General features: G+C 31.1%; 2 protein-coding genes across 4 annotated transcripts in view; one reads left to right on the top strand and one right to left on the bottom strand.

Moving 5' to 3' along the window:
• Window positions 1-1,583: 1,583 nt before the first annotated feature.
• Window positions 1,584-11,963, top strand: LOC106462653 (adipolin-like; the record flags this gene model as incomplete). Its single annotated transcript, XM_022389968.1, has 6 exons — window positions 1,584-1,695; window positions 4,972-5,012; window positions 5,407-5,592; window positions 5,889-6,088; window positions 8,338-8,416; window positions 9,838-11,963. Coding segments are annotated over 6 exons (717 nt in total), but the record flags the coding sequence as incomplete, so codon positions are not given.
• A 4-nt stretch (window positions 11,964-11,967) lies between these two features.
• LOC106462655 (tyrosine-protein phosphatase non-receptor type 11-like) overlaps window positions 11,968-18,014 on the bottom strand; it is a 35,040-nt gene continuing 28,993 nt past the window's right edge. The window contains exons 14-15 of one of the 3 annotated variants that reach the window (XR_002611324.1): window positions 14,483-14,578; window positions 13,402-13,481 (exon numbers count right to left, since the gene is read on the bottom strand). Coding sequence is in view for 2 of the 3 variants with exons in the window: in XM_022389975.1 (XP_022245683.1) it covers window positions 13,391-13,481 (91 nt within the window). In the remaining variant the exon portion in view is untranslated. Of the gene's footprint in view, window positions 13,482-14,214; window positions 14,579-18,014 lie in introns of those variants that run through there. The other 2 variants (XM_022389975.1, XM_022389976.1) reach the window with 2 other exon arrangements.

Genomic DNA, 18,014 nt, shown 5'->3' with positions numbered 1-18,014 from the left:
GTAGCCCAAGAGTTGGCGGTGGGTGGTGATGACTAGCTGCCTTCCCTCTAGTCTTACACTGCTAAATTAGGGACGGCTAGCGCAGATAGCCCTCGTGTAGCCTTGCGCGAAATTCCAAAACAAACAAACAAACCTTTCGCCACCTATGGTATGTAACTAAGCAATTTTGAAGATGTATCTATTCAACAGATGATGTTGAATAGGTTGTCGTTAAAGACCTCTCTTAATCCGAAAACAGCTTTTTTTCGACCAATTTAAAGTTGGGTATTTTTCTAGCTTTTTTTCATATTCCTTACGCCAAATAGTTCGTATACTGGCATTAAATTTTTGTAAAATTGTTTCACCCTTTTTAAATTTTGTCTTTGTGTATTTAGGTGAGTGATGGTTGGATAAGTTGATAGTAAAAAGTTTAAAGAGAAGACATGAAAGTTTACAATGTTCAAAACTGTTCATGTAAGCAAAATAAACAGTAGGCCTTGTTAGAATGTGATTATATTAAAGAATTAATGACGTTGGTTTTCGTTGTATGCAGTTTTAATTAATCTCTTTAATTTCTCGCGATCCTAACTGAAACCCAAATATTTTACAGACGTCAAACAATTGCCAATTAGAGCAAAACGGAAGCAAATCAAAGTGCGAAATTTTGGAAACACTTTTGTGCTGAATTTGGGTGAAAATTTTTTGTGAAAGTTCTTATACTAGCTCTCCTTTACAAACTTTCATTTTTAATAAATTATTTATTTTATAATTCGAGATAGAAACAATTGCTTGTGTACTGGTAAAAAAAAAGCACACTGATAACTAAGTAAAAATGTACTTATTATTTGTCATGTGAAAAACATCGTTGATTTAGTAAAACATTAATTTACTTGATATAATAGGACTAATTATAATGTTTTTAACACTGCAATATATACTCTTCTAATTCCTGAAAATCCCTAAGGGACTTGTTACAGAGTTTAATGTTAAAAAATATAATAGGCCTAATTTTAATGTCTTACGACAAATGTATTTAATTATAATCACGTTTCGCCAGCTTGAAAAGGCGTTCACATTATAACAATTGTTAGTAAAATACGTTTTGACTTACCAGATGTGTTTGATCAGTTGTCGAGCTATAAAAAAGACGAATATTTTATAAATATTGTAATTGAATGGTTGACAGTAGTAATAACTTAATGTCAGTACTGACAAAAGGTAAAATAACATGGTTTGGTTATCATTGTTTTAAAGTTTATAGTAAATGTTTAGTAATGTCATATTGAGCCGACTGGGATACAAACATACTATGTAGCCGGAACAGTACTTACATACACCATTTGTTAGAATAACAATTATATATTTGTAATTACCTGAAACAAAACTGTATATGGCAAAAATTGATGATATTTGGTATTAAGCGAACGCATCGTCGGCAATGGATATGGCGAACATAGTGTGGTTGAAATACTATTATATACACTTCTTCTCGGAAACAAAACTGACCAAATCAATAATTTAGTGTTTAATAGATAAAATAATCCTAATTCTGTTATGTTATACAAATATAATTAATTATCTTAAATATTTCTTTTGGGCCTTAGCCTTATCCAGAAGGGCCCCCAGGCCCACCTGGTCCTCCCGGCCCTAGAGGGCCGCCAGGTGCCAACATCACGAAGAAGGAAATGCTTAAGGAGTTTCGGAATGTCGTCAGAGGTAAATTTTACACTCTTATTAACCCGCCAGGAATTTCCAAATTTTGCTTAATATGAGGATAACAAGTTTTCTCTAGCCCTTGAAAATACTTTGTATGTTCTGACATTGTACTCGCAATCTCAATTACCAGCTATCTATATAATAAGATTCTGTGTCTGTGTTTCTTGTCACTTCTAAATCGCTGGCCGCACCAACTTCTAATTGGTACCAATCAAATCGTCTCGGTCTCGAGGTTTGCTCAAAGGTAAAACTTTTCATCAAACCCCTTGGGGGAACCCAGGGATTTTGCGAAAACATGTTTACGGGGATTACCCGAAAGCGGTCACCAAATTTGGATTGATTTACACTAGAGACCATAAACAAGTAGGCCTACTAATTACCGTTCGTAACTTGATAAAGAAATTAAAATTGTATTATATCGACAATGATCATTAAACTGAAAAAGAGTAGTTCAAGCATTAAATCTGTATTTTAGCGGCCTTGTAAATTAAGTTTAGTTATTAATCCTGCCCGAGTCGAAAAATAATTCGTTGATTATATGTACAGTGTTTTTATTTTTTATTTACCAATAGTGAACAAGTAATTGATGATACGGGATAAACTCGTGCTTCGCGTACGATGTGTGCACTAAAATTATTTGACTATTTAAATATTGTTTAGGAAAAAGAAAAATGTAGATGGAACTGATTCCTCGACTTCCATTATACGAAGGCGTCTGCTGCGCCGTATGAGCAAAAGCACAGATTTTTTTTTTCATGTTTTAAGTAGATAAATCCCTTAAATAATGTATTATGTATGAAATAAAACCTACTAAGCAGAATATGGAGTTTTATTTAGATTTAAAATATAAAAGTGTAAAAAAAGTGGAAGGTCTATAAACGAATATTTTGTAAAAATGTTTTCATTTGTATTAACACCTAACAAATCAATTTTTTATCGAACTTTTGATAAACGAATGTTATAAAAAAAAAATGAATTTTGAAAATTATGGTATTAAGATATAAAAACAAAAGAAAAATAGCTGTTCTCTTTTGTTATGAAATAGCGAATTTTAAATTATAGGTAAAAAAAACAAAAAACTTGTGTTTTCCTTGTGTGCATGTTTATGTTACTTATAAATGTATTTTTACAATAGTATAAACGAAAGATTGCCACTGTAGAATTAACCAGTAGGACAGACTGACTGACACACATTTAATAATCAAAATTAATCGCCAAACAAATTGTTTAAGGTACTAAAAATAAATATAAAGCTCAATAGATTAGACTTTAATTATTATTTTTTTAGAATTCGTTCATTGTTATTACTGCTAATATTGCGTGTGTACGTGCATATTAACGACATTTTAATTTGCAACGAATATTTTGTATCTAGTAAATAGACAAAACTGTTTCTTGTACCTAAGTGAACGAGTAATTATTTCTATCAAAAAATGCAGTATATTGGAGAAAATGGGCTTTTTAATTTTTTGGGTGATTATGTTTCCCCAAAGTGCGGATTGTATGTGCCAAGTGAACACGAGGTTCAACAAAAATTCATTATTTTAAGAAATTAATGTAAACGGATAATTGTCAAATATTTCAGATAACTAGATGTTTTTGATAATTATTTTTATACTTTTGCCAGCCAATATTTCCTTAGCTCGTCAACTTAACTGTCTCTTAATAACTGATTAGAAAAAATACTTTTAGATTTACAAGACCACATTTTTATTGTGGAAGGTTTTCAGCAGTAAAAGGCTGATTGGGCGAGCTTAACTGGTGACATCGGGTATCATGAACCCGGAATTACACAAAACCCCAATAGAACGTTCGGGCGAAAAGCACCTTGCACAGTAAAGAATCGGTTCAAACAACGTTTTAAAACCTTTACTATTGACCGCTAAGACTGTACACATTTACAAATTCACAAAATAGCACGCGTGTTACACTTGCAAGGAAAAGAAAATCCGCTCAAAACGACCCGTTTATAATCTTCCTTGTTATTATTCTCTTGCCAGCCTACAACAAAATCTGCTTGGTATATTGCACCCAAACTTTCTGTAGAATACTAAATAAGGTACTGCAAAGGTCATAGTAGTATTGAAAAGTCTGTTTGTTTCTATTATATTTTACATAAGCTGAAAAACATTCTAGTGTAAACGATGTTATCATTACTCCTTGAAATTAGCTTTCTTACAAATATCTGGTGTTCCTTTAAAATACTTAAGTACAAGGTCAAATAGGAATTACCAATGAATATTAGATGACTGACATGTACAGAGTCAGTGTTTTGTACACTATACAATCGGTGTCTGTAGGGAGCCAACCCTATATGGTGTATGCAGTGAAGGAATAAGAAAAAATCCATACACATAATATTAAATTTTATTAAATACATTCGTAGAATAATTACTTTAAAAGACATTCTACTGGTAAAATTTTATATGCTCTTAGTGGGGGTTGTGTCTTAGCCTAGCACCCATTGTTATGCATTATATATATATATATAATTTAGTTATACAGAAGCTATAAATGCTCATTATATTCTCAAACAAATCTCCAGCTGCAGCTTAACATTTTACAACTCGAACTAATGCGATCAGATAGTCAATAGCTACAGTAAATCATCATGAACCGTCACACCTAGCTACTAGCTATGTTTATTGTAATTACACTGTATAAAGTTGGTTACCATATCAAGTAATCTTTTGCACACAGTTAGGCATAAAAAAGCCATCAAACAATATAACTAAAAAATTGGAAATTTAAAAACCTCCAAATGGGTATCATAAAAAGGGGAGGGTAAGGAAAAAGGCTGGAGATGCTGTAGACATTATTTCCAGCCTTGTTTCCTTACTTTTTTTTACGATCCCTAATTGCAGATTTTTAAGTTCCGAATTTTTTATTTATCTTGTTCATTATAAGTTGTATCAAACACAGGAAGCTTGGTGAAGGGAATCTGTATATCAGGTTGTCCCAAAGGCCCGTTGAATATGCTGTCTTTATTCGATACAATACTGAAAACTGGGATTTGGGGACACCCTGCATAATTTTTCTCAACAATTCAGTCCCACTTTTACTATTTTTGTGAGCATAATGTCGTAAAGCAAAATACATTATAACGTTACTGAAAAAAAAATCGTTTTGCAGAAAAAACCTATAGAATAACACGGGAGTTAACAAAAAGTTACACTAAACGAATGTGTAATTCTTTAATATTTTACCTTTTTTATAAGCAGCTGTTTCAATTTTTAATTTATTTCAGATGTAACTGCACTTCTGTTTATTTTGTAGATGCTGCTGAGAGATACATAGAGCGAATTATTGGTGAAAAGGTACGTTCAGAAATTGAGTAAACTTATACGTAATTATATCTGAAAAACAATGTATAAACATTTGTAACGGTAACGTATTGTTTAGAAAGTTACCGGTATTTCGCTTTTTTTGTGCAGTGGTTTCTGTGATTATTTACCAAATAATACGCTTTAAGGCCACAACTTCAACGTGTAATGTACTTTGTTGGAATAGTATCGAAATCTAAGTTAGGGTTAACAGTATAATTCCTGATTGAGTAAGGTTTAGTTCTTTAATATAGGTGTATCAATAAAGCATATACCACTGTTTAGAAAACTTTAGATGTATACTTTGTTAAATCGGTATTTGTTGCCCTAAATTCTATTATTTCGATGTATTAAAACACTAGTTTATAAGTTTTCCCATACTTTACAGTGTCGTGATGATAACTTAGAGGATAATCTACAGTTGTTGAACGAAACGGGTCCTTACGTACCACCTCTGTTCGATGTTGAGCATGCTGCTATCATTCCAAAAGTGCCATCTGCCTTTTTTTGGCAGCTCTCGGAAAAGGTCAAAATAAAAAGAAAATCCTTTATAGAGCTGAAAAACTTTCATGTGGTTAGTTATTATTATTATTTGTTTGTCGTTTAAAATCAGAACTTAACTTTGGTTTTATTAGCCATTTTTATTTTTAAGTAACATTCGTTTTCAGATAAATGCCAATCACATATATATATTTTTTAACAGTTTATTCTTGGAAGCTATTTCTGGATTTTTGTCTTCATAGATCGTTTTTTTTGTAGTACGTTTTGTGTGGCTTTTCCAATCGCAGAAATGTGAAATTAACTAAATTGCTCGAATTAAAAAGGTATCGGTGTCATCACTTCACACTCTTTTTATTTATTTATTTTCAGCCATTTGCAGACGGGGCCTTTCAGAGAGGAGAGGGAGGAAGCGCAAGTGATGGACATTTTCAAGCGCCACGTGATGGACTTTATTTATTTTACCTCAGCTTAATGATAAAACACAGAGCCTTCAGGCTATCCAGAACCCCTAGTCCACAAGACAGAATTAGTGCATATGTGTGCATAGACTCAGCTTGTACAAAAAACATGTATGTATATCAAAGTAATATCATTAATAAATCTCGATAATTAACATTTATTAATAAAGTGCAGTTTTGGTTTAGACGTAACCGTTACAAATGTTGTTGAATGATATTTTCAACTTTAGAAATTGCACAGTCGTTTTATGAGAACAATCAAATTATTTATTTAAACATCCAATTTACATGTTTTGGTGACTGTCTAACCGTCATTGAGATTTAACAATTGTTTCTTGGTTAAATTGTGAGAGGAGATTCACTGAAACATGTAGGTTGAACGACATATTGTTGCTACTCAGGAGCAGCACTTGTAAACTTGGCCAACTTTCATGTTGGTGGGAGCTCATCAGGGGGGGGGGGGGTGTCAATGCAATATCATTAATGGAATACACTACCTATTGTTATATTATATTATTACAAAAACATTTCAAGACCAGCTGAACAGTTATCTTTATTTAATGTTTGATTGTTTTCTTTCTTTTTTTTTATAATTTCTGGTGATTCTTTAAACTTCCCATTTATTTCTTCTTAGACTTGGTAATAGAACATTAGACAAGTCTGTAATATGGGATACATTTGTGACATTTTAGTCAAATAATCTCTTTGTTTTGATGTCACTTTTGTCTTTTAAATTAAAATTTCACCTTGTTTGAAGCATAGAATCTTATAAATACCAAATTTCTCTTATTGTACTTTCAATTCACAGACATATAATTTTAGAATGGAGGAGAATAGGCTACTCAACAACTAGTATATAAAATTTTTTACGTATTTTTTTTTTTTTCAATGTGGATAGAGATGATTGATCAAATACATGTCAAACAGATCCTTATATTTAAGTTTCATTGTTTCAATATTTGGAAATAACTGTTTAGTATTTTTTTTTTATATATTTTAGTTATGATGCTGGGGTTAAATAAAACCTACTTCAGCCATAATGTTTTATGATAATCAGTTTGACATCAATTTTCAGGATAAGTACAGATTGTCGCATCATTAAAACAATATTGGAATCTTACCATGTCCACGTCTAGTCATATTCTATCTGATGATGGTGCATCATGTCAATAGTTCTACAGCACGGTCTCTATTGCAAAAGGCTCTGTTGTAAGGCTGTTGTGTTCTAAGAACACCACTGCTCCCTGTAAGCTTTTCATTATCCATCTTATGTTTATGACTTTCCCACCACTATTGTCAACAGCACAATCTCACAGAAATCCATAGGTGTTGAATCCGCTGACTTGTTTTCATATATAATCATATGAATACTCATTTCATTATCTAGCTGCTTGAGGTAAGCAACAGTTGTACGTGTATGTTGAAGAAGCAGCTTGTGTACACTTGACTTGTACTCCTTCACCACATAAAGAGTTCCTTTACTTGATTATGTTGTGTACTTTTGCCTTTGAAACGTGGATTTTTTTTTCTCGGTGTATGACTCTATATAGGTTTCTTTCTAAATGGTCCTAGTACCACAAGTTGATCAATATTCCCATTTTGGAAATTCTAAACCTTTGATCTGAAATCCTTGGATAAAAAGTCCTGACATTGATGAAAACATAATCTACACAAAACAAGTATCTTGAACAATTTTTGCCTTCTGTTTAACATATAAAATTACTGTATAATTTCAAAGCTGAAACTTGTTCACTTTGAAGTTTTATAGAATTTTGCACCTAATCTGTTTCGCATACTAATTATAACTTCAAAATTCTTGTATTTCACTTAAAGTTGGCATGGAAGAAATCCTAATTAGAACAAACACGGGTACATTTCAGTCTTCTCCTTTTGCTTTGTATGCCATATTGTATATTTTGCAAATAAATTTAAATGTGGAAAAGACCCCCCCCCACATTTTAATTGTACTTGAGGTAGTGCCCCCAAATCTCCAATCTCGAACAGATGTTAGTAATAATAGTCTTTGTATCTATGTATATATTCAGGTATTATCAACAGTTGTCTTGGCTGTAATGATCTTGCCAATGTTGTTATTTTTTTAAAGCATAACAGGTTCTTTGCAAGCTTAACAAATTGACATTCATTTCCATTCAAGCTGTAGTTACTTGATGTATTGCTTAAGAAGTTTCTGTGTTAAGTATTTAATCCTTATTTCAAGCATCAAACTAATATTAATTTAAAGATTGATTTATGTTTACATTTGTAAAAAAAAAAAAAAATAATCTAAATTTCATATTTTTGACATGTCGCATGTTAAATTAGTAAGAGAGTTCAGTGTAAGGTACTATATTTTCTATTAGAGCCCTGTTGACTACCCGAGGTCTCGATGCAAACAGCGCTGCCTTTACTATACCTGTGAGTGGTATCTTGTTCCTAAAGGTGAGTTCAAACTTTCGCTAGAGCTAGTTTTCAATTAATTCTATTTTGATTTGTCAGTAAAAATATTAAATAGTTTCAAACTACATCAATAAAATAGTCTTCTATAGTTATCTCTGAAGGGAAAAAAACCAACAAACACTATTTATATCAGTGTATGAAGTCGCACAATAGTGTCTATATCGGAATTAATGTTGTTAGGAGTAATGTTCAACATTATTTCGTGTTTAAATTTAGCTCCTAATTGTATTATTGCATGCATTATCTGGGGTTTGAGCCATGCAGTTTATTTAAAGATATTTTGTTTGAAAATATTTGAGAATATATGTGAAAAAAACAAACCTAATTGCAAACATAGCCAGTGACTACGAGATAAATTAAAATCCTCTATTGTTTATTATTATTTGAAAGAATGATAGTTACCAGTGTTTTTTGTTCTTTACATATTTGAATTATTAAAAGAAAATCTGCAAGTCCTTATGTAGGTCATAGTAGTAAAATGTAAAACGTGTGGCTTTGCTGATCAACAATCAGAAACCTATATTAAGTCCATTAGTTACTTTCATTACCACTCACTGGTTATTCATTGAAGATTTGTTTTTGAATTATAATAACAATCAGAACTAATAATTCATCTCGGGCTGGCCGAATTGAACAAAATACACTATTAACAGCGAGAGTGTCCATTATTAGGTTTTAGTTTGTGCTTTTTTTCTTCTGAATTTCAGTTATTTCTAGTGAATTTGTTATACAGGACTGCCTTAATTAATAATAATAATAAAAAAGTTAAATTACATAGTTATCTTTTTCTTGATCAGCTTTTAATAATTAGGAATATGGTAAGGGTTATGAAACATTAAGCATTGATATAGTTCCGTGGTAGTTAGAGGTAACCTGAATAGTGGTCTGGACGACTGAAATATAAGATCAGCAGGACTTTTAAACATTGCACATCAAAAAAACAATAATAGGTAAACATAATTATCTTTAATTAAAAGTTAAAGAGAGCAATTTTTAAAGAAAAACAAAAATAGTGATCCAGATAAAATTACACCAACTGGCACTGATAAGCTTTAGCGTACTTCAAACTAATTACTGGAATTTTAATTTTACAAAACATTCTTTGTTACACAGTTCATTCCAGTTGTCTGTTTTATTGTATGGAGGCACATACAAGTACCATCTTCCATTCTCTTCGTATATGAACTAAGAGTAAATTGTTTAGTAAATTAAGACACTTCATTGCAGGGTGATGCTGAAGCACCAGTAAAAATTAGGAACTTCAGTCTAAGTTGATGCCAAAGACATGAAGTACCAGTACAAGTCGGGAATCTCAGACTCATTAACAATACTGCCATATTATAGATATGTTTGGAGACAGTAATCTCAAGCATTGTTTCAATAAGTTAATCTCCCCCCCATAGGAAGGACAGTATGCCTCAGTTTATCTTGCTAATAACTCGAGGTTCAAGATCAAGGTGATGCCAGGATCTCAGTTCTCTGGAGTCCTGGCTGGCATTTAGAACAGTTATGGCTTTTTTTTGGTAAAAGTGATTTACAGATGATAATAATAATAATAAACCCAGTTTCAAAGTTATGGAAAAAAATATTTGTTCAGCTGTTTTCTGGTTCCCTAGATATTTATATATAGTTCACCCCCCCTAAAGAAGATTTACATACATACATTAGATATTGAGATTTTATATCTCTAGGATGAGTTTTTAAGCTTTTGTGTTTGGTTTCATATGATGACTACACAATCTAATTAAACTAGCAAGAATATTTTATAGGCCTCGTATAGTTTCATAAAATATTTACTAAATACATTTGATCGTTCTAACTAGTAAACACTACCGGTTCATATTCGCAATAAAAAACAAAAACAAAAATAACTGCATGGCATGACTTGTGACAGCTGTTTGTGACTTGTCACGTTTTGTAGTGTTGCTAGAATGAGAATTTTACAATCTCATGTATTTTATATGATGTCATTATTAGAGTAACTATCATTCCAAACTAGGGGAGACAAAACACACACACACACACCAGAAAGACATTTCATAACAACTGCAATAAATGTAAATATCTCCTTGGCAGCTAGCTAACTAAACACCTGTCAGTCAGTCTTCTGTGCCTGTTTTATTTCTTAAATACTCTACAACCAAGCTTACTACAAAAAGTGTAAAACACAGAACAAACACTGTAAAGAACAACAGCCCTTCAACTAGTTGTTGCAACAGGTTCGTTTTCAAACAATGTTTTTTGTAAGAAAAGTTAAAAAAGTTAACTGTTTATTTAGGTTTGTATGAACTAGAAGTTCCAGTAAATACTGAACATCACAAAATTATGTGTTTCTTGGTTCTGTTGCAGAAGTTCCTGAAGGCATGAGAATTATTTTTAATGTATATAGACTTGTTCAAAATCTGGAATAAACTTTCTAAGTAAAATCTGGTCATTCCCATGGTCTGTGACTACACAGGTTAAAAGCTTTGAAGTTGAATAATTTACATGGTGAACCTTTCTTGGAGAGTTACATAACAGAACATTTAAATGCAAAGTTCTATTCTCTAATTTATATTATAAAAATGCTAGGCACAAAATTTTAGCATTTGGATGAAAGGAGTCCTTTAGTGTTGAACCATACTGATAAAACAGGGAATGGTTCTAGCAGGAAAAAAATGGGCTATTCCATGACCAGCTAACAATTGCACACTGGAGGTAGTGTGTAAAGTTAAAAGGATGGACACTGGAAATAATCCAAGAACACACAGTACCTAAAGTAGGAATATCCTTTGAAACTGAAAACAAAATGATTCCCATGGATTTAGGTCCACACAATCAATATTCACAAACTCTGTCAAAGCTGTATAATCACTTCTGGCTTGTGACTAATGGAAGTATGTCATCACATTGAATTAAATGTGTGTGTGTGTGTGTGTGTATTCTTAAATTACCTGGACTTCTTCAGGAACTTACTGTTCTGTTAGTGAGTGATACATTTCAAGAATGGTAGACATGTACAGATTTATAGTGATTCCATATTTACAGCTATAATAATAAGATAATAATTGAGAAAAATTGTGTACCTTTTAAAGTGGAACTCTGGTTGTAAGATGGTGAGTTAGTCTATTGTTACCAATTAGTCACACAAGTTACACGAAGTATAAGGTAAAGAATTAAACTTGTTTAGATAGACGATACTTTTATAATCAAATTCATGGGTGAAGACAAACCATTTTTACTGGAAGTTATTACACTTAAGAATAATACTTTCTTAATATATCAAACTTGAAACAGAAAAGTCACGTAGCTTTGAAAATATCCATGTTAAAACTTTATACTCAAGTCCCAATTTTCTCCCTTCCCTATATAATTTTGACTAGTGCTGACCAATACTATGCAGTATTTAAGTGTACTTTTGAAATACCTATGATAAAGTCACATGGTCTTTGTTGTGAAATTTTCTTCATTTCTGAACACATGGAATATCACTAAAGAATAATTTAAGAAAGAAAACTGGTGAAGTTTTTACAGCAATATCTATATTTAAAAATAATCCTTTTCTGACCAAATAATGTCATCCTGTCTCCGCGGTTACATTTAGTAGTTATTTTGTAATAGTAATTTTTGGCAGAAGCAGTGTTTTACAACTTTAGATATACAGTATATATAGTCTACATATTAAACAGTACATCTGTTTGTAGTGTAGCACAGAAGTTGTAAAGTTAATTCTCCCAAGAACCAGTAAGGGTCAGTGTATATGTATTATCTGTAAGTCCAAGATATGTTAGACACTAGTATTTTACCTGTCAATTCAAGGTTTCTAAAGTACTGATGTGTATTATGTTGTCTATTGCACATTGTTACTTCTCTTTACGTTATGAACTGTTTCTACCCACAGATGAGACGTTTCAGTTACTATGTCCACAAATGTAATTTCTTTATGTAAAAATGCTGGTTAATTTGAGTAAAAATAACATTACACAGATTTACAAACTGTCTGAGAAATCCATTTTTAATACCTCTCGGTTCCTCGTAGATGCAGATATAAATTATTTTCTTAACGTGAATAAATACATCCAAAGCTGCCTAACACTGCATTAACTCTTACTTATATATAGACTGAAAATATATATATTATGGGCAACAGCACTATTTTTATATGATAAATCTCAGACAAGCAGTACAATAAAAGGTTAAAAAATTCTGTATTTCCAAGCCTGTTTTACCAAATAACCTCAAATCCAAACAGTGAAAGACTACATGGGCTTTGATTTAATCTTAATTCTACTGTTATGAGGAAGTGAAATGATACAAAACATAAAATAGTAAAATGAAGTATTTAGTTTGGTGTTTCTACTTGTCAGTCTTCCTTACAAAAATGGTTGAAACTTAACACAAGATGTGATTTTTTTTTCTTATAATGCACTTGGCTATTACCATTAGATTAATAATGTAAACTCCAGATAAAATTTTAACCTTTCTTCTCTATCTTTAATATATAGAAATGAAGATTCTGTACTTTAGAAAGAATCATAAAATATTACAATGCATAAAACCCTGTAGTTATAAATCCATGTGGTGGACTAAAACAACAAAAAAGGTATTTTTAAATTTATTATTTAGCTTCACACAGTCCATCTTATTACTAATGTATGCATTCAATATGGAAAAGCAAAACTATTAACATTTTACAGAACAAAACATAAGAATTACAAAAAAATTGACAATACATGTAAAACAAATCTTAATACAAGTAGTAATAACTTTTAAAATGGTTTCATAGACAAAATATAAACATCATGCACAAGACAACTTTATTTTAAAATACTACTACTCCTAACTCATTACATCATAGAAACAAAATGTCAAAAAAAAAAAAGATCAGCACAGGAATTGGTCATAAATTTTAAAGGACCAAAAAAAAAAGAACCTTTTTTTTCTCTGGTTGTAATATTTTTTTTGAGTAAGTAACTGTTAATATCTCTGTAATGAGTTCAACATTAACAGCCTTGTAGATATCTTTTCTTTTTTGGCCAAATGTTCGTTGGGTTCATGTTGGTCATCACTGACAAAAAAAAAAGTCCAATAATATATATAGATATGTCCACGACATATTCTTTTGCACAAATTTAAGTAGACAACACAAATTATAAAGATATAATGTGAACATATTTCTTACCTTAAAGAAACCTTTTTTTACTAGTAAGTGTATTTCTGGTTTTACTGGGCAGAGAAATGATAAAAAGTCCTTAAATATTTTTTTTTTTTGTAATACACTCATTAAATTTTTTCACATCTTATTTGCAAGATACAGAAGATCTAACATGACTATTTTGTAAACTAGCACTTGATTCTAAACTGTGAAATTTTAATATTAATTACACTTTCTGGCATAAAATATAATAAAGTGGCCAATAGCACTAAATGACTCCAAAATTATTTTTTCGTAATGGTTCACATATCAACACTAGTCACAAACATTTGATAAATCAACATTTGGATCTAATAAATACCCTCTGAACCAGTAACCTCCAAGAACTTATACTGGCTGTGAATGTGATGTAATTATTTTAAATTCCTGGCAACTCAAACAAAATGTTTAATATTTTTAACAGTACAAAAAGATATTATCTATATATATTTCACTGTATGAACTGCAACTGCAGTTCTGCTATTGTAATACACATTCATAAAAACAGTTACCATTTAACCTCTTTGTACAACATAATGAACTAAGCTGAACTACAAGTTAAAAAGGATGCAGTTAAGACAACCTGCATTCTAATGAAACTATGGTATGTCGATACTCGAGATTTGACCGAAAGACTTCCACCTTCCTTTAGTCTTCTCCATAAGACTAGCTAAAGTACAGTCTGCTTGCACACACTGCAACGGGACTAATTTTGTAGAATACTCGATAACGTAATTGACTGAAGCAAAGTATATACAACCAAATTCACATCATAATTATACGGTTTCAACAAATAACATTTGACCTAGAGCTGTTTTATGATCAAATCACCTTTTATTTATTACGTGGTCACTTGATAAAATAATTCATGTTACCTCCTCCTCCTACAGTAGAATGCCATACTGGGGGATATGCTGATTTTTGGACCTGAGGATCTCCAAGCACCATGAAATAAGCACAACTAAAAATTACTACAAAAAAAAAAGATTCAAAAGTGGTTAAATTCTCACCTATTTCACTTAAAATGGAAGACAACAGTTTTTAATTATTTTTTTTTTCTATTAGCCAAAACATGTATACTTCTTCCAGGTTTACTCCACAGCACTGGTTTTCAAACTTTAGTAACCCAATTTTTTTTAGGACCCCCTAAACACACCTATCAATATTTTTTTGAAAAAAAAGAAAGATTCTGTATAGTGTATACATGAAAAGCTGTATTTCAAAATTAAATGTTTTAATTCATATAAAGTTAATTTTACATAAAATACTTTTTATTCTATAAATCATTTTTAACAAAAATATTTTTATGAAATTTTGGACATAACTTGCAGACCCATAGGGGTCTTCTGACACCAGTTTGAGAAACTCTGCTCTATAGCAATCACCTTATTATGAATTTCCGGTAAAACTTGTCTTAATCCACTAACAGTTGAGTGGGACTTAACGAATTTAATACGCTATGCAGTAGATGTTCTTGAAAACACGGTAACGGATAACAATTAATACACAGGAAGGAAGAAGTAACAAGTTGCAGTGCTATTACATCTGATTCTGTATTGTGAGCTAATCACATGCAACATTCAATGTCTGTTGAGAACTTGCTGGCACTGTATCCAAAACAAGAGCCTTAACATAACTGAAAGATTAATTATGAAATTTGATCAAAACACGGTAGTATAGAAACACACACACCTTACTCCATCACTGATTGCAAGCTACAAATGTCCTAAATTTGTCAAAATTAAAAAAAAAACCTTGGTTCTCTTTAAAATTATTTTTGGGTATTAATTTTAGTATCTTTTATAAATTTAAACGTTACTTCATTACAAAGTATGTGAAAAGAAACCGTGAAAGTTCTTATTTCATCACATTTTAAAAAAATTACTTAAGATTTAAGGAAAAAAAGGTTAAAAACCAAAAAGTATGACTTACTATGACAAATACTGCTTGGTTTGGTACGTACATATGCTGTGAAAGCTTACTTAATCCTTACTTACTTACACAAAACACGGGAAGTGTATTCTACAACAGTGAATGAAAGCTGGTGTTCTCAATATAATTTTGTAAGTCAATAAAACATACAGTTTTGATACTCATAGCTAACTTTTCTTGGCATTTTTTACATGCATACGGCAGAAAGACCATACAGAATTTACAGAGTATGATATTTTTAATTTCATGATAGAAAACTACCAATTTTATCTCTAGATTATATCACAACCATATAAGAATATTTCACCTTATACCTCACAAAGATTTTAGTTTTTACATTATGGTGAACAAACACAAAAACTAAGCATGCACCTAACATTTTGTGTAATGTGTACAAGTTCAATGGTCAGTTTGAATAATACGGAGCTATTCAAAACTGTTAACTGGTTTGATTTGAAAGAAAAAACAACAACAGCTTTTAAAAGAGATTAGGATTACATTTTGGAAGTGGTATTAGTATTCTTGTATCCACCTGAGCCACTACTCATGAATTTTCTCCAGAGACTTTATAATTTTGAATTATGAGCTAACACTAAATCCTTCTCAGAAGGCACACTCAGACAAGCCAGTATTCATTCACTAATGAGGTCACATTTTATTACAGTTTTTGAGATATACATTCCTGTATGTTATAAACAATTAGCAATTTATGCATTTAGTCAAAACTGCAAGAACTTAGGTTGCCACATTCAATAATCAAAACATGAATATTTACATAAACATAGTAGAGCTGGGCTTCAACTATATCAATGTCACATAAAATATCTGATTATTTGAAATTGGATTAAATTGAGAAATTCCACAAAAATAATCAACTAATTAAAATGACTGTTAATGATTATTCCGGCTATCTAAATACTTGAAATACCGTCTTTATTATTTTTGATTAATGTAAATTTGTTCAGCTTAATTGATTAGTATCATGTTTGATGACATTAATCATCACATCAAAATTAGTGTTTCCTGTTATCACTATTTTCAATTATTCAAGTCTCGTGTGAGAATAACCGATTAATTCAATGACCTCGACAATCAGTTGATTAGAAAACTTCACTGATCATCCAGCTCTAATACTGAGTTTTGTTATGAGACAAAGTTCTGGATACAGTTTCCGATGTTGTGAACTATCTATCCCATGCTACCTTCATATTTAATGTTTAGCGTGTTTGTCGAAAAAATCATTATCAATTACATAACTGGATACATTAATATTAAAAGTCAAAACAGAATAACTTTTTGTTACATGTCTCATTGTTCACCCTTTCACAGATATCTTAAGAAACTTAAAATAATAATACAAAAAAAAAATCAAGTAATAAAGGAAACCATTATACAAATATAAGCACTACTCACATTCCAAAATTTTAATTTAGTTCTTGCTTCCCAATCACAGAAACTTTCAAGTCTTATTGTAGCTTTGAGGGAAGTTATTTGTGATATACAATTAAAACTGCTTTGATTGTATACCACAAATAACTTCCCCTTCCCTCAAAGCAGTTTTAATCGTATACCACAGATAACTTCCCTCAAAGCAGTTTCAATTGTATATCACAAATAACTTCCCTCAAAGCAGTTTTAATTGTATACCACAAATAACTTCCCTCAAAGCAGTTTTAATTGTATATCACAAATAACTTCCCTCAAAGCAGTTTCAATTGTATATCACAAAAAACAATTAAAACTGCCTTTTTAAGAGAAACAAAACATGGAGCTTGTGGGACATCTTCAGCATTCTTTACACAAGGTTAATTCAACTGCTGAAAAATGTGTTTATTTTCAAACTTTTGTCACGAGTTTGTCAATATAACTGATCTAAGTGCGAAACTTTTTGACCAAAATTATTATCAATCTCTTTACACTGGCAATTATTCCTTTCCATGCCCAAGCAGTGTAAATAGTGTCGAGAAAAGCCATGAACTATTTTTTATCTTATTGTCTAGATTAAACCATGTTCTATATTAGTTTATAATGAAGAAACAATAACAACTGTGTATTCATGATATACAATACCTATTCCAATCACAGTTCTAAGTTTTAAAAAAACTAGGCTGAGTGTTTCTCTTAAAACTTGCAGGAAAAAAAAAAAGTGCTTGATTTATTAACGTAGTTCGTATATAATTCATTGACATATCACTCTTAATCCCATTAAAAACCATTTCATGAAAAAAAAATCTTCTATATTTACGCTTGAATATAATTAGAACTGAAAGATAAAATAGACTCACTAAAGTTGATACCTATGGGTGGAGATTACCTCATACACACTGCATATCAAAAAAAAGTACCGATAGAAACACATACAATACTTCTGGTCAACATTGTGGGAAATCTTGAGAAAAGTCTTAAAACTATACCTCAAATAAACTGAACAAAACAAGCAGGAAGCTCAACATTGTGGGAAATATTGAGAAAATT

Source organism: Limulus polyphemus, unplaced genomic scaffold (assembly GCF_000517525.1).
Source record: "Limulus polyphemus unplaced genomic scaffold, Limulus_polyphemus-2.1.2 Scaffold1217, whole genome shotgun sequence".
Taxonomy (NCBI): domain Eukaryota; kingdom Metazoa; phylum Arthropoda; class Merostomata; order Xiphosura; family Limulidae; genus Limulus; species Limulus polyphemus.
This window is presented reverse-complemented; position numbering and strand designations above follow the sequence as displayed.